Here is a 26,098-nt window from a genome sequence, read left to right on the forward strand (position 1 = left end):
GTGTGTGTGAGAAACGGAATACACCAAATCCTGCATCACCTCCACAGTAGTTCTATCACTTTTCTGGAAAAACAATATTCCAACACAATGATCACTACGTTTACATGCACTGACACACTGTGATTCAAGCAATGATTCATCGTTGTCATCCCATTTTTGCCTTTAGAGGAGAACATAGAGCCATACACACACACACACATACTGAACAGACATCTCGCCCACTAACTATCAGTTCAGTCGTGTCTGGTGTTAAGCTGTTGTGCTGCTGTGTTTGGCTTAAAATCATCATATTTGTATTTCCTTGTGGTTTCTAAATATTGGGGAGGAAAATGGACAAAACACCAAAACACTGCAGTTATTGTGTCTTGATATAAATGAGCCCTAAAAGGAACTGACTGAGCTGCAAACCAACAAGTGATGAAACCAAAATCCCTCCACCAAAAGGGACAGATGAAGAAGGGACATGAGCCTCTCCCTCTCTCTCTCTCTCTCTCTCTCTCATTTTACTTTCACTCTCTCATTCCTTCATGTATCATTTTCACAGACACGTGGCAACATTTTCAACATGCGCTGACAGTGAGCGAGCAGCAGCCTGAGGGTCAAGCGTTGGGGCCTCTGGTACGTCACCCTGACGACACCAGCAGGCATCCGTCAGCCTCTGCTGTGTACACATCCTGCCCCCCCAACCCCCCCACACACACACACACACACACTGGCCGTGCATCGTGGCTCGGCACAGCGTGTATACACATCTGCAGATTCCACAGCGTTCCTGGCCGGAGCGTCTCCTTGCTGGAGCTCCTGTGTAATCTCAAAGTGAGTGGGGCTACGCGGCCGTGTGGGTGGGCGAGTGACAGGTACGGACAAGTCAAGGAGGAGGAAGACTTAATTAAATTCCACTATTATTATTAGTACCTGTCTGAAGACGGGGAAAGTAAAAACTGGTATCTGTAGAATGAAAGTATGCACGGGTCTGTGGTAAAGTGTGGAATGTGTCAGTCAGACGTGAGACATTTGTTCTACATGACTGAAGTGTGTATGTGTGTGTTATGCGTGTGTGTGTGTGTGTGTGTGTGGAAGGTGGCGACAGGCACGGATTATGACTTTGTAATCCTTTTCATCACAGTAGGTGTTTATTGTGTCTGTGTGTGATTTAGCGTTGTTTCTTGCAGGATGAGACCCCCGACCCCCCCAGGTTTAAGGGGATTACATAACGCACTCTGAGAAGTTTGCATAGATGGTGGTGATATCAAACGTAGCAGCTGCCTTAAGGTTACGAGAGAGGACAACACCAGGAGAAGAGCAATCCACAATTATGACGAGTCCAACCGTGTGTGTGTGTGTGTGTGTGTGTGTGTGTGTGTGTGTGAACGTCTTCTAGCCTGAAGCGCTCAGTCATCCCTATCAGTCAGACTAATTCCATTTTCCCCAAACATATCCATGTCCCGCCCAAACACACGTGTGCTGCTGAGAACATAATGACGGCATCAAACATGCTGCTGCCACGAGGCCCCGGGTCTACCTGACCTTTGACCCCCCTGGAGGTGAACTCTGACCCTACAGGAATGGGCCACAAACTTCCGGCTAACAAACACCTGTTTGTTCCTCAGTGTTGACAGCACTGAGTCATTACACTTAAACAAGCAGAGACCCTGTGGTAATCTGGACTGTGGGGAGGGTCTGGACCCTGGGGGGGGGGGGGTCTGGACCCTGGGGAGGGTCTGGACAGGCACAAGCGTTGGGCCCCTGATCAGCAGAGTGCCGCGTCATCAGGCTGATTTACTGGCTGCCCTCTGCTTCCTCAGGCTGCTGGTTTACATAGAGCCTGACCCGTCTGGGCCGAGCAGGGACACCAGCACACAGACGACCTTTCATAGATCTGAGGAGCAGGAAAAGTGAATTACCGCCCCCATGTTTGTCTTCATGTGCTGCAAAGCTCTGCTGATTCTCCTGCACGTTTGAAGCGACGCTGACTGAGCCACAGTAGCCTCATGATCCTCTGAAGATCAGCTGCTTACCTTTCACTGAATGAAGCAGCTTTCTGAACTTCATATGAAGCATCAGTATTCAAATTAAACCAAAGCAGACATTTCATTCTAAACTGGCATTAAGTTAAAGGGTCAGCAGGGAGTGAGGACACATGATTTGTCGTCTAGAGGCTCAAACATGTGAAAGCAGCAGTCACTTCCTGTCAGCTAAGTCTCCATACCGAGCACAGCCACAGGCAAACATCTGCCAGAGGCCACATACGCTCTGGGGCGGCCCCGGGCTCGGCCGGGTCGCAGAGGGCGTCGCCCGTTGTTAGAGGATGGCTACGGGCGCTCCGGCTGGGAGGTGCTACAGTCTGTGCAGCGCAGCGAGACGCGAGCCACCACACAAGACAAACATAAACACGGACGCCTGGCGGGCAGGCTGACGCCGCGTGCCTCCATGGGCGCCTGCCAGCCCGGACTGTGGCCTCGGGGCGCGGGTGCTGCGGGGCTGAGAGGCACGGCGGGCACCCCCAGTTGCCAAGTTCACCCCAGTGGAAAGTCTGCATCAGCCTTCACTGAGCCCACCAAACCCCCCCGACCCCCCCCCCCCAACTAATCTAGCCATCACTTCCCCGAGTGGTCACAAGCTAAATGTATCCTCCATGCACAGCAGGAAACAGTAGAGCTGTGGGGAGGGAGGGGACGGGGGAGAGAAGGGGGGAGAAGGGGGGAGAAGGGGGGAGAAGGTGGAGGGGAGCTGATATAAAGACGTTAAAGTAGAGGGTTGAGTTGGAGGGGATGATGGACAAAATTGAGTTATTATGGTGCAGAGGAGAAACTAAATTAAACAAAAGAATGAAAATTGAGTGCGAAACAAAAGACGAAGACGAAGACGAGAGAGAGGGGCGGGGGTGAGGGGGGGTCTGAAATAAAGATGGACTGATCGCTCCCCGGAAAATGGAGCAAACGACGGAGATGAAAAGAGAAAGAAAATGGAGCGTTGGGGAGTGAGCGGGGGTCTCTCTCTCTTGCTCCCTCTCTCTCTCTCTTTCTCTCTTTTCCTCTCTCTCTTTCTCCCTCTCTCCAGTGTAACCACCACATATTTTCCCTCATGAGGGATATAATTTACAGAAACCCACTAAAGGTCAGCGGCAGAACACGTAGTGCCAACAGCATCTACAGCCAACTGTCTCTCTCTCTCTGCTCGGGTTGCTGCCTTTGTCTATCAGACTTTCATACTCTGACTGACTCTCTCTCTCTCTCTCTCTCTCTCGCTCTTCCTCTCTCTCTCTCGATCTATTTATACGGGACTTATTCCAGAGGCGGTGGTTAGTAGGTTGGTGGATGCTGGTGTGCTGGTGTGTGTTATTCAAAGGCCGTGCGTCTTTTAACAGTCTCTGTTTCTTTCCACACGTTTGGCAGGCAGGAAGGCAGTGGGCTTCTACTCCACTTCTAACATCTCTCTTTCGCTTCTTCGTTACAGTTAAAATAGGGGGAGAGAGAAGAAATGAGAGAGGAAGAAAAAAGGGGAAAATTGGTGCCAGAATAGCGATATAGCGTCTTAAAGGATTTAGATTTACAGCAAGACGAGGGTCAGAGAGACAAGTCCCCCAAAGATGCAAAAGCTTACTAAAGAATCAGTGATGGACAGGGAGTGTGTGAGCTTGTGGCTGCACACCCACACACACACACACAGTGAAGGAGAAGGTGAGGTGCTGGGAGGTGGAGAGAATTTGGAGATAACAGAAGAGGAGGAGAGAGAGAAAGTGTCACACAGTCTGCTGCAGATCAACACTGAAGATGAACTATGGGACACACACACAGACACACAGACACACACACACACACACACACACACACACACACACACACACACACACACACACACACACACACACACACACACACACACACACACACACACACACACACACACACACTGCCCCTTTATCACAGCGGAGCTTTAAAACAAACAGCTGTGTCATCTCTACGGCAGAAATGAGCCCAGTCAGACCAAACAGCGCTGCAGTCTGTGCAAGAAGTCAAAAACACACAGAGAAAGACCTGAGTAAGCTGTGTGTGTGTGTGCGCGTGTGTGTGTGTGTGTGTGTGTGTGTGTGTGTGTGTGTGTGTGTGTGTGTGTGTGTGTGTGTGTGTGTGTGTGTGTGTGTGTGTGTGTGCGAGGTGCTTGTATAGCTGACAGCTCACAGCCAGCTAGTTCACAGCTGTGTATCCCTGCAGCTTCACAGTAGCAGTGGAGCGGAGATGGACCCCAGTGGCTCAGATACAGTAAAGAACATGCCAGACACACGTGGGCGCCGTTATGACACGTGTGCCCACATAAAAGCTCCTTTCCTGTAAAACACTAAATGATAAAACCTTATGGACGCTGCACGGTTGGTTCCAATGAACGCTTTTGGATCTGAGCCCCGCAGTTTTGCGTCCATCATCACAAACACTCCTCTTCCTCACTCTACCTGAACTCTGTTCCGTTCACGAGGGACCGTCTGCAGCGGTCGCGGCTCATTTGCATACTGTTAACGACCGTCCAAAACAACTGGCTCCCAAAAATGATGAACAGGGCTGGAAGAGCTTCAATCACCTTCACAAACTCTACCTACAGTCCAAAGGGAACCAGACTAACTCAGTCACACATGTCTCCTTCAGACCTCCAGCAGCTCCTCCGCTCTGTCCCCCTGGCCCCAGCTCTCAGTCTGTCCCTCCAGTCTGCAGCGGGGGCCTCTCTCTCTCTCTCTCACTCTCTCTCTCTCTCTCCATGCTGGCCCTTTGGTCAAACATGTTTGTCTAAGGTGCTTTGTGTGTCGCTCTGTGTTGCTCAGTGCTCCACACCACACAGCAGGCATATAAAGGAAGCCATTGAGGAGGAAAAAGCCTCGGCGGGATGGAGTGAGTGTGTACATACGGAGCTACGCGGCATAGCGGCCGTACAGTGTGTGCGCGCTTATTATGTGGTGAAAACTGGTTCCTACTGTTTGTTATCTTGTTAAAGTATCGTTGCTATGTGGAGCCACTGAATGCTCGAGTAAACAAAGACTGAAGATCCACGGATGGATACGTGTGTGTCACTCCCACTGTCAAACCCCACTGAGTGCTGATGAATGCTGTTTGGGGACGGTCTGTGTGTGCTGAAAAAGACCGAGAAAGACCTGCAGACCTGCTCAGGCATGTAAGTGTGTGTGTGTGTGTGTGTGTGTGTGTGTGTGTGTGTGTGTGTGTGTGTGTGTGTGTGTGTGTGTCACTGACCAATCCAGCTCACACAAAGGAATGCAGGTCCTCCAGCTCATGGTTGGGCTGCAGTGTGAGAGACACCTGTGCCCTGCATGCACTCCACACACAAACACACACACACACACACACACACACACACACACACACACACACACACACACACACACACACACACACACACACACACACACACACACACACACACACACACACACACACACACACACACACACACACACACACACACACACACACACACACGATACCTCTCAGAGGACAGAAATGTGAGTTATGTGTGAGAAACAGAATTGATCAGCTGATGAATTGATAACATGTTGCATCAGATAAACATGATCATAAATCTTGTTGTGTCTCAAGTACACGTCCGGTTGCCTCACCGCTTCCCAGAGTTCCCAGAGGAATAAGCATCGGACAAAAGACGGCAGAGGGACAATGGAGGTCTTACACTCACAGGTCCTTCACAAGACTCCACCGGGCACAAAGTGTCCACACAATAGCTGGTTGACTAATTGACCTTGCTGAAATAATGTTCAGTGGCTCCATACAGAGGACTCTCAGGCCAGACGGGTCCACAGGTGGTCCCCCTGAGGGTCCCCCCACTTCTATTCACACAATGGGGAAATTATTTCCTGGCCACCACCTCCTGCCCCCCCCCACCAATTACTGTTTGATGATTTCTTTTTTTAATCTCCTCAAGCCAAGTGCACTTTCTCTAACACACACACACACACACACACACACACACAGACGGGAGGCCCTGCAGGTGCACAGAGGCTTTTGTGATCATAACATTTCCATGGAGATACACACAATCCAACAGGCAGCCCTGTTGTTCAGTCATTTCCCTGCTTTCTTACCTCCATATTATTCTCTGTAACATTTGCACAAACACACACACGCACACACACACACACACTACACTGTCAAGCATCAAGTCAAAGGACTATTTATGTAGTTCGAACACACAAACAGAGCGTGAGCAGCGGCGCGCTCCAGCACTTTCCTCATTAAACTGAGCGTGGCAGGTTTCTGCTGCCTCACTGGCACTGACATGTTTCCACAGTGTGAGCAGACACACAGAACCCACATGGATGTCACATCAGCCCGCAGGCACATGTGGCCCACATGCCACTGGGCAAACAAAGGTGAGTCTCTAATGAGGAGCTTCCTTCTGCCTTTCCTTGTGTTTATAAAGTCTGGCACCACGAGGCCTGAAATCACCGGTTTCATCATGGAAATATGATCATAAAAGATGCCTGCTCTCTCTATTAAATGATAGGAAAAGTCTGCTCAGTGAAAGTCCCTTTAGGAGAAGAAGGAAAGTTGGGTCCGTTTGGTCTTGTGGCAGATGTGGATGAGTGCTGAGCTGATACTGAACAGAGAGATGTCAGAGGCTCAAATATGAGGTTAGACAAGCTGTGAGTCAGGAGCCGCTTTGGATCAAGTAGGTCTTTACACTGACAAATCACCACAAATCTGATCTAGTTTATCTGTGTTATTATCTCAGATAGTATAATTTAAGAAGGTCCATGGATCTAAACTCTCTCTCGTGTGTGTGTGTGTGTGCAGGTAAATGAAGCAGGCATGTGCAGCTCCTGCCCGTCTGCGTGCATCAGTGACCCTGTCCGTCTCTACAGCTCCGTTATTGTCAGTGAGGCGATGAGGTGCGCGCTGATGGGCTGCCAGTCTGCAGCCGGCCCGCAGGCAGCGGCGGGGGCCGGCGGAGGGCGGAGGTGGGTGGGGTTCAGGGCAGAGGAAACCGTCTACTAATGGGAAACACACGTCTCCCCGTGGCTCAAACCCGTCTCTCAACCACAGCACAGAGACTTGGCAGGCGTTCAGGAGGCGACTGGGGTCCAAAGGAGAGGCGAGATTTTAAAACGGGAGTCGTGCCGTTCCACAGTTCCTCAACCTCATGAAAGTGGTTTATAAATGAATTCATGCTTTAAAATAGAACAGGAAAGGAAAGGACGGAAATAATACAAATAAAATATAATTTGAGGGGTTCTTATTAGAAGCCCATTCCTCTGCCAAGGACAAACTGTCCTCCAACTGGGACTCCAACCGTCTCTCATAACTTTACCAGTCTCAGTCCCCAAATGATTGAGAAAATCTAACAATTGTTGTTATTGGGTCATCATAAAGTCCATTGACATTTTGTTTAATACCGAGTGCAAATGTGCAATGAAAACAGACTAATTCATGAGATACAGTAGAGAACTATTGATGAATGAGCCACGTCCACTCAACTCAGACAGCCAGAGCAGAAGAAATATCAAAGTCCAGATGTTCTAAGTGACCAATAACTGGTGAATCCAGGAAAAACATAATTTGGATTCTATGAGTTATGGTTCTGAACTTAAAAAATAGGTGATTACAGCTTCCCACCGCAGTTCATGAAATTCGGTTTAGAACAGATTGACAAACAAACATGGAGGTACGAAGCAAACAATACAACAAAAAGTAACAATGGAGGGCAGACAGTAAAATGGGACAATCAGGCCCGTTTGAGTGAAGCTGCCCCTCGTTTGTCGTCTCCTTGAACCTGCCGTTGTGGCTTCCGCACGGACTCGCTGATGCTTCATACCCGCGTGTTTATTCATCTCCAGCGTTGCATCCATGTGTTATGAATAATCGCTGGTGCTGTTTCCACTTTGGTCCCGTTTACTCTGCCAGCCGAGGCTTCACGGAGCAGTATCTCTATCAGATGCTCCAGCTACTGGATACGGACGCTGCAGAGACGGGACAAAGGCGCTGAAATGGACTTGGGATGGCGTGGAGCAGCGCGAAAAGGCTTTGATCCAACACAACTGTCAGTGTATTTTCAATAAAAGGGGGAAAAACGGGGACATTTTTCCAGATGTTGGAATGAAACCGACACGCAGCTGCAAGTGTGACCGGTTCCTCCTGCTGTTTTTGCGCAGGATGGAAAGTGAAGTCTGACTCTGTCTCAAACTCTAAAAAAGTGAGACAGACTGCAGAGAGCTTCCAGAAAAAGTTTGGAGTCGTCTGCACGATTACCTTAACAGCATTTAGACGTTCAAACTGCCACGTGAAAACTAATTCCAATACACACCATGAATGAAAACAAAGTTAAGGTGAAAGTGAGAAGAGGAGGAGGAAGATGAGGTGGAGGAGGAGGAGGACAAGGGAGCTGGAGGAAAGGGGGGAGAGTTTGCCGTGTTCACACAAAGAGGGCCTTCTGATCCCCACAGTGCCGAGCGAATACCTGCGGGATGAAATCAAAACCCTCTGTGAATTATATTAAAGAGTGGCTGCCAACTGCTCCACATACTTCCACGTGTTTTTGCCAGTGCTGAAAGGCTCCATTAGGACCCCAAAAAAAGTTAATTAGAAACCCAGACCCCTTCACCTTCAGACGCTGGGCTCCCTGTCTCCACTTTATCAGTGCAGACCAGGACCAGGTAAGTCTGAGAGACGAGCTGCAGTCAGGACACGGACATGAACCTCAACCAAGAGCCCAGAGAAGCTGATGGACAAATGATACCTCTGAGAAATGAGGGGCTTTCAGAGCTCCTCACTCCCTCTTCTCCCTTTTCAACCTCCTTTCCTGATCTAACTCGACCCCCCTCCCCCTGCCCCCCCACACCCTCCGTTCTTAAATCGCAAACTTTAAAACCCCAAAATGACTAACAGATTCCAGGCACCATGTTTCAACTGTCAGATTGCAAAGTTCAGGTTCTCTGACGGAGCGTGTGCGGTCACATCGCCTCCCTCCCCCCACCACCCCGGGGCCATCCTGGAGGAGGAGGAGGAGGAGGAGGGGAGTCAGCCAGGCTTTTGACTTGACCTCAAGGATAAATTGACGAATGTAGCCCCCCCTTTGCCTTTCCATACACCTCCACACACCACACACCCCCCTGAATAACAACAAAGGTCCCTTTGCTAGCAGGGAGGATCGAGGTCACACTGGCGTTCAAACATTCAATGCTGATTTTTGGGTCTGGTTTGGTTCGCGGTGCTGCAGCTGCACCTAATCCCCACAGGAAAGCCTTCATCTGGGACTGATTTGGTGGGGAAGGGAGGTGGGGGGGGGGGGGCGCTGCTCTGTAAAGGTTGGTTTCTTTCTGGGGCACACAAGCTTCTCCTCAATCCAGCTGATTAAAGGGAGTTCGGATCTATTACACCGGATGACTGGGCGCCGCTCTCAGCCACGACCCCGCTACACAAACACACACATACACACACACAGACTGTGGAGGTTCAACAGTGGGGTGTATGTGTGCCCACCACACCTGGGGCACACCCACACTGGCTCACACCAACCTCGCCCTTATCCATCCGCACATACCACCCGCCCCACCCCCAGAACACGGCGGGGTCGCCTCTCCAGGGACAGGCTTACGTCCACTCCAATCGGCGAGCCGGACTCTTGTGGGCATCGGGTCGCAGCCATCCGCTTTAATCAGCCTCACGTCAGGAGTGAGACAGAGCGGCCCTGTCTGCTCTGTAAGAATGAGGAGCTCGTGTGTGTGCATACGCGCCGATACTTGAAGAACAGAGCAGGACATTGGGACTGACCGGGGGCCAACAGAACTGAACTTGAACTCGCTTCACGGTTTAGTCACGCTGAATGGCAACCGACAGACGTACCTGTCAGCTCCGTGACACGCCGAGCTAATACACAAGCACCGTCATCAGGAGTCACTCAGAGTGGGGGGAATCTGTGTGTGTGTGTGCGTGTGTGTGGAACAAGTAGCAAAGTGGGGGAGTAAGAACAATTATCATGACGTCTGAAGCATTTACACGGCAAGCTGGTTGCAATCGTGCCCGGTTGTAAAGTTCACTGATTGCAGCTGGCTTAGAGGCCCAATTACAGCCATTATTATAATACTGGTTTATACAGGGAGTAGAGTATTGGGGGGGTGGAGGGGGAGGGGCTACAGAGAGCTCCATGCTGTGCACATATCCAGCTTGTATGGAAACAGAGCAGAGTAATAAGTACCTCTGCACCCTCTCAGACTCATCACCCTTCATGCCTCGTTTCTCCAGTCTCCATTTCAACCCCGACCAGAAAATAAACATTTCCCCTCCATTATTCTGCGTCCAAATTATATTCCACCCGCAACCCCGTTCTGCTGGCACACACTCCGGGCCTCTTTATGTTGTGACACTCCAAAGAAAACAGTCCTACCGAATGTTGTGGACGAGCACGGCGAACCCGATACGAGCCAGCTCGCCGCTCCAGCTACGCTCCATGTTTACCGCAGAGCTTTTAATTAACAACAGGGACAGAAAGGAGAACAGATCCATCTTTATATGCACCTCGCTTTAACTGACAGCCGCCCGGGATGTTCCACTTTCGAATTTCCTACAAACGTCCTCCGTGTGTGTCAGCCTTTGCGGATACATTGAGTTTCCTTCTGGATTACCGCGTTTCAACGTCTTCAGAGCTGCTTCGTCTTACACTGGAGACGTGTGCTGAGCTGCTGAGCTACACACAAGTGAGCACGTCATGATAACACACTGGAGACAAAGAGGCGTAAGCCGTGAAGGCCCTAGGGAACACAAGGAACGACGCATGCCAACAGAAACGAGCTGAGAAAAAATATGGAGCCTCTGAAGAGCCTGAGTGGAGAGGAATCCAGACAGGAGCCTCCATCTCTGATCACACCAGAGTAAACAACCTCTGGAGGGAAATAAGCATGAAACAGAGCGTTCAGTTCAAAGCTCTGAGCTCCGTGAAGCATCTGGGCATCTCCACGGTGGACATGAATGAATGAGAGGCTGTGATTACATTTTCCCCCCAATTTAACAGCCGAAGTCTGTGTTGTTTCTGGACAGCGTCCTGCACGGCTCCAGGACAGGAAGTCCAAAGCTGCATTCTGACCACATAAGCACCTGTTTACTGCTCCAGATCCGAGAATCAACGTCAAGGCAGTAAACTCGAACACGTGCAAAACCTCCCTAATGTGCTGAATTGGGTGGAGATCTGGTGACTGTGAAGACCAGAGCACATGAATGACATCACTTAGATCAGCTGGCCCTTGTGTTCTGTCATTGTTATCCTGGAAGAGGCCACTTCCAAGACGCTTTCATCACAGGGTGAAGGTGAAGAAGGGTGAGACGAGAGACGAGAGGAGAGGAGAAGAGGCGGAAGTAGGACGAGGACGCATTTGTTGCTTTGAGCTTCAATCTGTTTCCCATCCATGTCTGGAGAGGAATCGACCCAGAGAGCACTCGTTCTCTGACGCACCGCCCAGGCACACCATCGCCATCGGAGACGACCGCTCGCGTTCAACACAACTGAAGTGATTTAAGGCAGATGATCTACAGACAAGACACCTGCAGCTGAGTCAACATCCCCAATTCAAGGCTTTCTGAGATGAGCGAAACGAGTCGGAGGCTGATCCGAGAAGGTCCGAAGAACGGAGCGTAGATCAAGGCTGAGTCATGGGACAGCAGGAATGTGTTCACAGCTTGTCACCAGATGAGCGGGACGGTCGGGTGCAGATCCTCACGCTGCTGGGACATTCTCCTCTTGCTGCAATGTCATCGCACCCGCAAAACACCAGAGACAGACTCTGAGCAAATATCGACATTCCTTTAAGTGCGAGCACAAGGGCGAGGAGACAATCCCCCCCACTCAATGAAGTTCACTGATTAACACCATCTTCTGTGGTTTCTGCAGGCCGTAAATGCTGCATGTTACGGGGCTGAGGGAACGCTTGCAGGCGTCTCAATGTCGTGAAAATTAATATTTGTTTTTGTAGGTAGAAAGGGAGGCAAAGGAGTTTTTTTTGCTTTGGCGTCAGATTTCCTTCATTTCCATGAAAAGTATGTTGGCACCGAACAGCAGCACGGATTCCAAAGAGGCACTTAGACAGGCAACTATCTGTCTCACTCCAATGAAAGAGGAAGCAGAGGAAATGGAGATGAGTGGAGCAGGCGGCAGCGGGGGGGGTACTTAGGACCCTGCTGTGTCAACTCCTTAAAGTCTCACACACACACACACACACAAATACCAAGAAAGAAACAATGACATTCCTCAGTTAAAAAGTTTCTTAGGGACAGTTGAAGCTGCTCAACGTTCTTTACCATATTTACTTTGTAGATCTTTACACTTCCCAGACTCTCCACACACACACAATCACAGCCACAGGCGCAGTGCAGCTCTGGTTAGTTGCCATGTCAGTACAGTGGAAAGGAAATACAAACCCCCCACCTGTGTGTGCAGATATATACACACACACACACACACACACACACACTGGAACGACTCGGACCACCAAACTAAAGTACACATGCTGGACTTGACAAAGGAATCCACCACTCCATCCCCTCATCCCTGCACCTCCTGTCCTCCTTCATCCCCCCTCTGGAGCACGGCCACACTCTCGCTCCGCTCAGCTTCTAAGCAGCTGCGTTTGGGAAAATAAACGGCAGTAGCTAAACACCGGAGAGGGTCAGCAGCAGAACTGACAGCCGGCGGGCTGAGTGGGGGGTGGGTGGGTGGGCCGCTGTTGGGCGACTAGTGACCCTTGTTACAGACAGAAGGATGCAGAGCGTACACACACAGTCAAGGGACAGTGGACAGGAGTCTCTCTGTGTGGCTCTGACCCAGGAAATGGCAGGAATGTGGAGGACAGTGTGGAGCTCTGCAGGCTGAGGAAGCTTCAGCATGTGTGAATGTGTGCAGATGCCACACACTCATATGCACATACCACACGCGTGCGCTACATGCTAAGTATTCCGATTCACACATATGTGTGCACACACATGCACACATTGGTAAACAGCAGTGTGTGTTATGACAGCCCCAGTCACACACACACACATACAGAGGTTACATAGTAATGCAGTACTCACCCGCTGGATGTGCCCAGTGACGCAGAGCTGAGCGAGGAGTTCAGCTTCCTGCTGTCCCACAGACGCAGCTCCCGGCTACGCATCTACACACACATTCATATCACATGTAAGTACACACACAAACACACACATGTGCACAGCCAAACCACATGGCACCATACAGTGTGTACATGCTGAGACACACCAGGTTTGGTCAGGTCCACCAATATCAACAATGTTTTTTGATCTCCTTGGCAATAATTTTGTCTTTGTTGTTCTGTAGTCGCTCGTAACAAACTGTCCTTCAGTGAGGACACCAGGACATGTGTGAGAGAAGGTGGACTGTTTCATTTGTTCACTGCAACTGCTGTTCCACTATAAAAGTTCAGTTCCAAACAGAGGAGAAGCTTTAGCGCCTGACAATGATCCATTCAGGCAGAATGTGATGTTTTGCTTGATTCACTCCACTCAGATTGCTAATGTCAACCTAACATTAGCTGTGTGAGCGTCGGTGGGTTTGGACCTTGACCGCTTGTCTCATATGGTATCGCTCATTGTAACAGATGTTATTCTTGATAGGAGGTCTGAGGTCACTATTCAAAATCAATTCTCAGAGAGTAGATAGGCCAGTCAGTTCATATCAGAATATTAAAGATGAAAGGTAATGAACTGCGGCAGCTACTGGCATCTTCAGCTCCTTAATGCTGCGAACGGGCACATGGATTTAAAGCTACACATGAATTCAATTAAGCACTAACTGTCTGTGTGGACTTATGCTTACATTGTTTTATAGTTTGTCAATTTTATAAACAATTAACAATAAACCCCAATGAGGTGATTTGCAAAGTTACCATATATTCAGTATATATGACAGCTTTATATTAGGGAGTGTGTGTGATCAGCTACTGTAGATGATAAAGGAGCTTTCTCTGTAGCCATGGTAACACCGTGAGCTGCATTGATGCCTGAATGGTGCTCAGCCCAAAGAGGTCCTCACCATATCAAAGCCGGTGGTCAGCAGGAAGTCCTCTTTGGTCCACATGATGCGCGAGTCCTTGTTGTTGTCCAGACTCTTGGCACTCTGTGGGACAAACAAGCAAACACATGAAGATAAACACACACAGACACTTTCATGACATCCTGCAGAGGCAAAGACGTTGACATGATCTCAAAAACGTAAATATAACAGAGAGTTTTAGAGGGACGGATGTGGAGGGACGTGATGAGTGAGGTGAGACAGACAGAGGAGGGACAGAGCAGAACAGGACTTGTCCCATCAGAGAGGCGCTTTGTTATTGTTGATGTTGCAGACAAGGTGACTTCTGCCCCGAGCTCAGTGTGTGTTGTGTGTGTGTGGCGCGTGTTCCACCGTTTCCATGGCGAGAGATATGTCAAAACACCTCCGCCAGGTTTTGTCTCCAGGTGGTCGTGGGGAACATCTCGCTTGTTTTGTCGAGGATAAAGCCAAACCGCTGCGGCGTGTTGAAATGAGGGAATGTGCTGGTTTCTAAAGACGCCGTGTGATGTGGACCGTCAGGCAAAAGGCAGAGAGACAAAGGGAGAGGGGCCGTTGAGCAGGAGTGTGCGTACGCTGTAGTTAAACTTAGGCTGCTATTGAAGAACTGAGCCAAAGGTGTAATTACGGGGGCTGCTCAGATGTAGAGCAGGGCCCCTTTTGGAGTCCTACAGCACAAACAGCATGTTATTAGCACATTTGTCAGGTTGTAACTCCTGAAGGTCTTAAGGTCTCAAAGCTGCAGCAGGTCACTGAGCTTCTTCAGTATCTCTGCACTACATTCTGCAATTACTCAGAGCGTCCACATGAGGCGTCATCAGGAGAAGAACAGTCCATTCCGGCCAAATCACTGTTGTCATTTTGATGCCCGCCTGGTCGCCCTGTGGACCCTGGAAGAGCAGGACTCAACACTTTCATGGCGGCAGAGGAGACCTTTTACACAGCATGAGATGTGGAGGTATCGTGTGGTTGCTTCAGTGAGGAGATGAGTTTGATGAGTAAGGACCGACGATGGAGCCCAGCTCAGGATGAAGGGGGCACATGTGAGCGGGGAGGAGCACATGTGGACCCTATCAGCCCTCACTCAAACCCACTTCCTCTTCTCTCCGCTCTGACGTCACGCTCGCCACGCGCCCAGCCTGGCAGGTCGGCATGTGTATGTGTGTATGTGTGTGTGTGTGTTTTGGTCTAAATCGAATGTTTCATCCCAAATCCTCACCGAGGCGCTTTCCCCCTGGTGTGCACGTGAACTGTAAATGGCACACATGTGCTCAGAGTCAAAGCAGATGCACACACACCATGTAACCCTCCTTAGACACACACACGTTACTGTCCTTAGTGACACACACACGCTCCTCTCCTTAGTCACACACACACACACACACACACACACACACACACACACACACACACACACACACACACACACACACACACACACACACACACACACACACACACACACACACACACACACACACACACACACACACAGCAGGTTGGTAGGTTTATATTGAAGATGTAAGATTCGGTTGGTTACTTGCTAATGCTGCAGTAGGAGGAAGGTTGAGTAGGGTAGATTAGTAGTAGGGTTGATTGATTGAAGTTCTGAGCCCAGCATGGAATGATTCCATTAAACAGAAATTGGACTTCAGTTTCATTTCTTTTGTTTGGCTGTCAACAAACATCCTCATATTTGGGAAGAGGCGAAGGGCTGAATGGGGAAAATCAGTGAAGGAGTACAACTATAAATTAATCAGCCCTGATCCAAATTTCTTTTTTAACAGCAGTGGAAAAAGTCATCGCTCACAGCAGAGGTATTGGAATGCAACGTCTGTTTCTTGAAAAAGTGCTCTGCTACTGTCTTCGTCCCATAAGAGGAACAACATTGACATAAGATACTGCAGCTCTGCCTGTGTTTAGCTTTACACACAGATTTGAAACAGATGTCTTAACCTTGTCAAAAATTAAAACAAAATCATTCTGTCAACTCCGCGCCTCTCTTAGTTATGATATGATGTGTAAGAAACCTGCATTGACCTTTGAACCGCTGGTATTATGTCTTGACATAGCGAGTACACAACATGCCAGGCTGCAGGATAATGTTACATATCTGTGGTGTTAACACCATCCATGTGGACAAACTGGGTTATGAGTTTCTTTCCAAAAATCTTGCACTGTTCCTTTAAATGCAAAGCTTAAAATCATCGCAAAGTACCAGAAACTGTAGCCAATCCTGTGGCACTGTGCCCACGAGCCACACAGGCCATAGCATCCACTCAGAGGGATTAGGAAACACTACTGACCTGGCTCTCTGAAGTAACGCTGCTAAAGCACAGACAGGGTTGATAATACGTTCTGGACTAAAGTAAACACGTAAGTCAAGACTCTGGCTCATTTCTCAGCCTGCAGTCAGTCGGCTATGTTTTTGCGCAGGTAAGTGAACTCATATTTGCCTGAATAAGTCCATGCGAGTGAGTCAGCTGAAAAATTGCCCAGATGTCCGGGAGAGATGCAGAATAAACTAAGATGTCCCACAGAGCGATAGATCAGAAAAGAGAGGGAGGAGGAGGAGAGAGGCTAAAACCAGAGAGGTATAAACAGACACGGGGGGGAACTCATGAGCCGTTCATCACCGCCATGACCGTACGGAACCATTTCCTTCCAGGGGCAAGACAGGGAAGCGCGTGGCACTCTGACCAAACTAGGAACACAAGGCGAGTTCAGTCTGCACAGGGTCATTATTGTTACGTGCAAGAGATATAAACACACACACACACACACACACACACACACACACACACACACACACACACACACACACTGCATCCAATTACTTTCCTTACATATGAACGCTGATGGTGATCAATCCATCCTGAGGGACAGATGAGTGTTTTAGTGAAAAGAGTTGGGGTTGATGCTTCCTAACACACTCACACACACACATTATCACTCTGTAATGAGCTGAGAAGAAGCCTCATAGGTCAAGAAGGCTGTTAGTACTGAATAAAGCCTCAGATATGTAAACATGCACCCTTCTGGCAGTGAGCTGGCAGGTGAGTGGAAGCGTTGAGGGGGTGGGGTGGAGGACTGAACTTCAGGAGAACTGATTAAATACCAGAGAAGATCCATCACCTTTGAGTGAACCCGCGTTGGAGCAGACAGGCTGGGTTTTGCCATTACAGCATCCCTCAGGCCTGCACCGCGCCGCCCAGCCAACAAGCTGCACGGCTGAAGGCAAATACAGTAAAGCGTCCTGACGTCCCTCACGGCACACAGCTCATACATGCTCCATGGATCACACCACCATGATGTCATCCTCTGCCCGTGGCTGGTCTGAAGGCACGCGCAGCTCTAAGCCTTCTGACAGAGATGTCAGCGGGGTTTGGAAGTGCACAGGAGGACTGGAGGACTGGAGGTGAGGGGTTTGTGCAGAGGCCTAAGCTCTCCTTTTTTCCAATAAACAGCCAGGACGCATAAATCAGTCTTCAGAGAACGACTACTAACAGCACAGGCCGGCCAGAGGACACAACATCTGGACCCGTGAGTGTGTGTGTGTGTTTGTGTGTGTGTGTGTAAATGTTGCCAAACAGTATCTCTCCCCTACAGTATATTGAACTCAGATCCTTTTCGCCAAGAGGTCTCCTGAGGCCGGACCTAACCTGACACGCAACAAATCGATCATGACCCACTCTGAGGCAGAAAGAGAGAGAGAGAGAGGGGCAGAGAAAGAGAGAGAGAGAGAGAGAGAGAGAGAGAGAGAGAGAGAGAGAGAGAGAGAGAGAGAGAGAGAGAGAGAGATGGATCATGACTTGACACCAAGCGGATGGACTGAGAATCGGTTCCACCTGCCTGAACCGTTGGCTCGCACACACAGCAGAGAAAGTGGAGGAAATTACATCACATCTGGGGAAAGCATATGGCCGGCGCAGGTGTGTCGGCATGGAGACATGCCGAGCAGCCAACAAACTGGGGAACGAGAATAGAGAGTTGGGGCTTCTTCTTCTTCACCGATCAGACACTGGGCCGTGATCGCAGCTTTATAGCTCCATTATAAATCACTTCCCAGCACAAAGAGACTCCATCTTGCTTCTCCAGCAGGACGAGTGCACCTCGGTGTCACGAGCAGGAGAATGTTGATTCACCCACCGGGACCAATATCAGGTGTCTGTATGTACATGTGGGAACCATCAAAGCTCTGCATCTCCCTCCATCAAACTCATCGGCCCAGTGGGTTGTGAGTGTGTGTGTGTGAGTGTGTATGTGTGTAAGTATTTAACAAGGATCTTATTAACGTGGTGCTTATTTCTCCAGCTCTATTGGAATAACGTTGATGGAATAACAGCAGCTCTTCCCTTTAGATAACAAACTTCAGAGGTTACAATCGATCATGACTGAAGTCCAGATCGTGACTAAGCCAATGGGCCTCGACTAGTGGTTCTCAAACCGTGGCACCTGAAGCCTCCCACATGCCCTCTGATCATCTTTGCAGAAAACTAAATTCTGTGTGTCTGTGTGTGTGTGTGTGTGTGTGTGTATCAACACTCGTGAATGATGCGTTCACGCTCAGATCTGAATTCAGGAATGGGCTTTAAAATGTAAATATGGCAGTTTCCCTGGCTTCCTGCTACATCATAACTCATGTTCATAGTAACAGGAGTCCCACTGCTGGCTCGGGCCCAAATCCAGCGTGTATCAGAGATCACTCCACCATATATAGTCCCAGCTGCAGCCTCTCATCCTTCAACCTGCTCCTCAACCCCCCCCCCCTTCCTGTCTTTCAACTCTTTCAATGTGTTTGTCGGTCCTTTCCTTTAATTTGTCCTCTAATCACTGGCCTTGTGTCTCCTTCTTTCCATCGCCCCTCTGACTCCCTCTCCGTCTTTCATCTACTGCTAATTAGTCTTTTCGCCAATCGCCGACTTTTCTCGTTCCTGTTCCATCTTCACGGCCCATTTAAGCGGCGCCCCCCATCCCCCTTCTGTAGATGTGATTGAACAGAAGCGGTCGAGAATTTCCACCAGAAATAAGACGGAGAGAGAGAAAAGGGATAGAAATCAAACCCGCCGGTTCATTCTTTCATTCCCTCTGCTGCCTCCCATCACTTTTTCACCGTTAATTGGAACCATCTTACGTTTTTTGCTCCTTTCTCCCAAAAAAAGCCAGAAGCCGCAAAGTGTTCCGACATTTTTCCATACTCCTTGCGCTCTTACGTTCCCTCTCTCCCTCCCTCCCTCCTTCCCATCCTCCCTTCCTGGAGATGAAAACCAATGTGCGAGGTCAAGAAGAAGCTGGATGAGGAGTGTAATTTTTACGGAATGACAACACGGCATAAATCCTCAGGTGCAGCTGTAACAGCAGCAGTCTGAGCCACTCGTCCCTCCCACACGCCTCAAACCTGCAATATTCAGCTCTTATTATGAGCAAAACTGCAATAACATTCATGATTTGTTAGTTAGACTGCTGCTTTACTTCATCCGCTCGTCCTGCCATCATTCCCCTTTTTTCCATATTTGCTTTGTCTGCAGTGTCAGCGAATGAAAATCAGACTAATGATACAGACTGAAATGAGGCCTGGTTCAATATAGGACCAGGCTTGAGATGGGATATCCAGACGTGTTTCACTCCAGCATGGACTCCAACTTAAACCTTTCATCATTACGGTCTCTTTTCTTAACCTTAATAACACACGCAGGGATAAAGAAAGGACGCCGAGTTGGATGAAGAACGAAGAGAGGAGGGATAGAGGAGCAAAGGAGGTAAAAAGCTGTGGCCTTGGTTGACATATAAGAGGCCCATCATAGAATAGAGTAATATAATAAGTGGATTTCCTCAATTTCGTTCCCCCAAACACGCCAAGTACATCACAGGATCAAAGCTGCCACGTATGACTTTATACACCGACGGATCACATAGACGTTGTAACCTATAGTTCTTACCGACAAATCAATAACAGTCAGAGTTCCTATTCAGACACACCTAAACACCTAAAGTATAGTGTGGAATCAGGCTCCTGTATCAATCCTGACAGCTTTCTGGCCCCTGGCACCCTGAAACTCTTGGCTCAAGCTTCCGTGCACTGTGGAGGGATTAGATGAGATTGATCGCCCGCCTGCCCGCCACACAGACGTCAGCCCGTGTTTTTCAAAGTGGAGAGAAAACACTTGCCGGTGGAGTTATACTGCCCGACGGAGGAATAAATCCAAGGGGAGAGGGGTAAGATGGAAAGAGGCGGGGCTTAACTAGAGGCTGGCGGAGGTAACGTGGAAGGAGGAAACAGAAAGAGACAAATCTGAGCGAATGACAGCAAAGGTAAGATGGAGATGGAAGCTTCATGTAGCTGCTCTGAACTAAACTGGCCTAAATGATGTCGTTCAATCCTTTCAATCCATCTTCGACTTCTCCCCCTGCAGGATGTGATAGTGAGATATAAACTCTCTTCAGTCTCGTCCGTGTTGTCTGTTTCTATAATTAAGGGGCAGTCGCAGCTTAAGCTCACAATTCACCGAGCAGGTCACTAAAAGTCACGGTTTGTCGACGGACAAGGAATCTTTTCAAAGCCGACCTTTCTGAAACGTGTCAGGTGACGGTGATTCATGGAGGTGAACGTGCGCACGTACAGCCAAAAAAGCTCCTATCGAGCATCCTGAGCCCCGCACATCCTGTTTCCACATATTTAGCGAGGGAAGGAGTAATGGTATCCAGCTCTCCTGCATGTGTTTTGGTTGAGCAGGGTGTAAAAACCATCAGCCGGCTATGATGGCCTGAACAGCCGCCTCGCTCCACACACAATCCCTCACACCACGTCCAGCCAAGCACCGGCTGTTTTATTGAGCTTATTTTGGAAAGCGACGGAGAGGAAAAGGTCACCTGCTAAAGCACATGAACGATGGGATGGATACACTTTCAAAGCAACTGAAACCCATCACAGCTTCCATCCAGGAGTGTCAGAATAGAGTGAAGTCTTCTGTATTATTCCTGGATTATCTATTCATGTGTATCGTATCAGGAATGTTCTGAGTCCCACATGAAGACGGGCTCCTTACTGACAGAATGAGGTTTTCCGGTGCAGTGAAGCGGCGCTGCATTGTGATATTTGGTCCTCCTGGCATACAAATCAGTTTAACTGCCGCGCTAAGTGAAATGAAACACTGAAGTGGTGGAAAGGCTGTGATTATTGAGCCGCGGTGCTAATTGGTGCTGCGTGGCCACAGACGCAGCTCCTGCCAGCCAAAGCCAGCCAGTCTGGGCTGTGGTCACCCTCTCTGGGGCCTGGGGACGACACGTTGGACCCGATCACACCACAGTGCGGGGGAAACTGGCACCGGGCGCTGTGTGCCTACTAGAACGGGCCTTTCCTTCTGGGCAAACCATGCCAGGTCACGGAGGTTGGTCTGGATCTGAGCACCATCGGGAACCAGTTGCCATTTGAAACCGACGTGATTAAGGGGGACCACTGAACTGCCTGGATCTCTGTTTCAACCCCAAAACGAAGCCAAAGGAGATTCCTAGTACGCGTTCTGCTACTTCCCAGGTTTGAAATCGTTACTGTGGTTTAGGTTCAAGCGATGAATATTCCAGAGATGCATTAAGTAGCTTGGTCCTTTAAACCCCAAACAGAGAGCCACAGGGCAGGACAGGGGACGGAATGGAACGGTGCCGCAGTGACACGACGGCTCTGACCAGAATCTGCACGCCAGACCTGCTCGGCAAAGAAACAAAGGGGCGATTCTTTGCGGCGAGCGTCTTGTGAAGAGACACCCCCGGTCCCGGTGCTATAGTCCTGCATGCCTGTTGTCACTTAGGTCTCTTTCATAGCTGCGACCCGAGTTTCCTCCCTCCCTGGAACCACATCATAAAGGCCTCACATCTTCAAAGTGCCCCCTCACATTTGAATGGAAGCCTGAAGTGCGCACAGTGGGACTCGCTTGAGAGACACATGTGTGCGAGGCATGTCATGAACAGCAGTCGTCATGTGTGTGTAATCATGGGATCCTGTTTGAGTGTAAATACTGCCGTCTAATCCGTTTGTTTTCCAATCTTTTTTAAATCTACTATTTGTTTGCTATGATTAAATAATGACATTGGAACTTTCCTGCGTCAGCCCGAAGGAATGGAGAGAGTGTGTGTGTGTGTGTGTGTGTGCCAACTATTGGGCGTTCACTCGACGGAAGGAAGACAGGGATAATGGGCTTTTAATTAGAGCAGGTGTTGGCCTAAAGCAGCGTAGATGTGCGATGAGATAAATGTATCCTCATCAGCTTTTATCCTTTAAACACTGGGTATCGTGTCACCGCCCCTCCCGACACACTGTATGTTCAGCACCCGAGCACCAGGCGGCTGACTGACGGCTTGATTAATGACCTCATACACACTGAGCTAACAAACAGCTCCATCCTGCTGCTGCTGCTGCTGCTCACGCTGCAACGCTAACTTTCACCCCAAACAACTCACCAGCTTCACTCAGGCAGAACTTCTACGGAACTCTTGCGTGAAACCACAAATTGCAGCAGGATCTGTTGTCTTTAGAAGCTCAATTAGTAGAAGATCACCTAAGCTGGCTTTCGTCGGAGAAGGGAGGGGGCGTGTGTGGTATTTATAAGACATGTGTGAGCCAGATTTTTGGGACCCGTATGTGCAAACGCTTCCTTGGGTAGGAGGTCATTATGTTACAGGATCCCTCCCTCTCCTTTTCTTGTGCCTGTGAGAAGCAAAACGTTCCCCTCTGCAGGTATGCACACCTGTGCTCCGTTCTGCTAACCTGTGCTAGACGGCAGCTGCAGCGGCGGCGGAACAGTGCATTCTTTTCAAATCACCCCGTGAGAGCGACAGCAGAGGCCTTTATTTTCACTGAGTGGTCTGAACTCTGAACTCTGTACTCTGTGACGCTCGTGTCCAAACAAGCCGCTCATGGCGACGCTCCATCTCAGAGAGTTTGGTTGGAAATCTCTAACGCGGTCAGAATTTTGTGGCAGGCCGTCTTTCCTTTCTCCAGTGTTTTCTGTAGGTGTCGCATTGCAGAGTCAGATCACCTCTTTGGGGTTAACGGCCAAAGATTTCATCCCGGTTCATGAAATTTTGCCCGTCCAACAAATTATGGATAACACACACCCACACAGATGCCTTTCCTCTTAACTACAGTGGTCTGCTGCGAGTCTCTCACATCGCTCACACGGCGCCACCATCTGACCCTGCCAATAAACCACCTGTGTGATTACACCGGTGTGACTACAGCAACATATGGAGACAACAGAGGCCTTTATCACCCTGAGGACTCTCCAGGGTCCATCTCAGCTGCATCCTGTGGGGGTCTGGTCCCGGGTAAAGAGTTAAGCTTCTACACCCTTTTTTTCACACTCCACTACCAACAAGGGGACAGAACTGCCAGCCGATGACAACACAGATATCATTTAAATCACACAAATCCAAAGTTTTGATACCGATATTAATTTCCTAATGACAAAATAGTGTTAAAGGTAAACTCTGAAAAGCATCTAGTGTTGTGTTTCACCTTATAACAACACCAGGTTGATCATAAGACTGCTTTCTATTGCTTGGATCTTCATAAATCTTCGTAAAAAGCCAAACGTTGCATAAAAAGGTGAGAAATCTGCGTCTATATTTGGAGACATAGAAGCTTCCACATCTTGCTGGAGGGTCAGAAGAGGAGACAGACATCTTCATGTAGGTGTTGACAGAACGTGTTCACATCCATGTTCTGTTTAGGCCCATGTGACCTGCCTGAGTCACACCTTACTGCTGCTGTGGAAACACTGAATTCCTGTAAAGCCTCCAGGACCAACAAGCTTTGGCCGAGTTTGAAGCTTAGAACAACTCAAACAATTTGCCCTCTCAAATGAATGCGAGTGAAGCAAAGCAGTGCTGTAGATTCAAGTCATTAAAGCCACATTGGCTCTCCTGTGATCACACTGAGGCTGCTGATGTCAACATTATGATTCATCTCCAAAATCCAATCACAGATGTTATCTATCAGCATATTAAGCATAGTTACTTTTCAGCTGAAGCTTTCTTCTTAATTCACTCTTTCCTTTTTCTTTCATCTTTCAACTCTGACAAACTGCGGAGAGATTGTAATGACATGAGACTGGCGGCTGGCAGAAACGGCTGCTCATCACTCCCGACATGCAACAGGACAACGTCGCGACCGTCAGCCATTTTGTCTCCAGGTGTCACCCATATGTGTGTACCGGCCTTAATTAGTTGGAAAGTAGGAGTTCCAGGGCAACGACGCACTAATGAGGCCTCCGCTCACAAACAATACACACATGTGCGCAGAGCTGCCAGCTGGCACACACACACACACACTTTTCTACACTGCACCACCCCCCGGAAAAAGCACATGCACACACACACACACACACACACACACACTCCTATTCATTCACTTAAGCAGCCTAAAACAGCTTTGAGTCTTAACTATTATCGCCAAAATCCCAAATTCTTTTGGCTCATTGACCCTCAGCTGCTTTTCCTGCAAAGCTCCAGAGACCAGAACAAGCAACACTCCCAAGACCTTATTAAATACACACACACAAACAGCAAGTGTCGGTCGGCGAGTTGACCAAGAGTCACTCAAATGTGGCACCGACTGAATCCATCCAACGCAGTAAATGGAATCCACAGATTATATGAGCATTTTATTGAATAGTGAAAATCCCGCTCCCTCGTTAGGACAAAATCTGCCAGACTCCCTCAAACCATAACGAACGCTGGCACAGAGGCCGTCAGTAACACAGGGAGCTGAGACAGAGAGAGACGGAGAGAGAGAGAGAGAGAGAGAGAGAGAGAGAGAGAGAGGGGGGGGGGCAACATCTGCGCCGAGTTAGCCAACTATTACCAGAGCACAGGGACCAACAGAGACAAGGAACGAGTCCAACCATCAGAATAAGAGAGAGGGCAACGGGCGGGGCTTCCATGAGGGCAGGCCAAATGCGGGGGAAACACGATCTCATCTGAGGCAGGTTAACGCGTGAATGAGTGAACTCTAATGGAGCACGAGGCAGGTCGAGACGTCAGCCCGAATCCGTCTAATGTGAGCTTACGCAACAGTACAGTAAAACGCCTGCAACGGCAGGGGTCAAAGGTCACGGTGGATTATGTAAATCACATGACCATCAACTTGCTATTCAGCAGCTCCACTCTTTGGAACGAAAACGAAAACACACAACTGATGGCTCGCTGTTTTATGACTCAATCACACACACACACACACACACACACACACACACACACACACACACACACAAACGATGTCAACCTGTCTCCAAGACAAACAGAGAGATTTCTTTTTTCACTGCATTTCATGAAACCGGTCTGATTCTTGACCTGGAATCGAGGAAAGTGAAACAAAAAAATAAATAAGTGCACTAACTTTGCTCTCATGTTTATTTACATCCTGTGCGACCGAGGAGAAGAAAACATCAGTGAGGAGGAGGAAACCACCGTATTCCTGCTCTGATGTGTTTACGAAGGAGAGAGAAAAAGCTGCCGAACGCACATTTGGCTCCGACGGCTCCTGTTTAACAGCTAAACAACACACCACACACACACACACACACACACACACACACACACACACACACACACACACACACACACACACACACACACACACACACACACACACACACACACACACACACACACTCCTCAGTGTCTGGGCCTGATCAGGTATACTGGGTGTGGTGGGCTGGAGTGAAGTTGGTGTGTTTGGAATGTGGATCTCAGCATCTGTGACATGATTAAGCCTGGAGCCTTCATGTACCGTTCTGTATTTGGTGTTTCTCCGTGTTGACTCCGTATCCCTGTGGTGTTAGTGTTAGACATTCTCCAAACTCTAAACACGGAGCGTTCTGAGAGGAAGGATCAAAACCTCATTCCCCTGGCAAAAAGCACTGAGAGCCTCTGTGAGAGGAGGAGAGGAATTATTGTATAGACCTTGAACGGCAAAAGAGAGAATTTGTTTCATAACTTCAGATGGAAAAGTCAGAGAGTCATGATGATGGATGCC

At 49.1% G+C, this 26,098-nt stretch overlaps 1 protein-coding gene across 1 annotated transcript in view; it reads right to left on the reverse strand.

The window, feature by feature from the left end:
- coro7 (coronin 7) overlaps positions 1 to 26,098 on the reverse strand; it is a 78,845-nt gene that overhangs the window by 40,285 nt on the left and 12,462 nt on the right. The window contains exons 8-9 of the mRNA XM_076143103.1: positions 14,050 to 14,133; positions 13,074 to 13,156 (exon numbers count right to left, since the gene is read on the reverse strand). Coding sequence (XP_075999218.1) covers positions 13,074 to 13,156; positions 14,050 to 14,133 — 167 coding nt within the window. The remainder of the gene's footprint in view (positions 1 to 13,073; positions 13,157 to 14,049; positions 14,134 to 26,098) is intronic.

Source organism: Genypterus blacodes, unplaced genomic scaffold, assembly GCF_046128005.1.
Source record: "Genypterus blacodes isolate CSIRO-AG114 ecotype Tasmania unplaced genomic scaffold, CSIRO-AGI_Gbla_v1 ptg000022l_1, whole genome shotgun sequence".
NCBI lineage: Eukaryota > Metazoa > Chordata > Actinopteri > Ophidiiformes > Ophidiidae > Genypterus > Genypterus blacodes.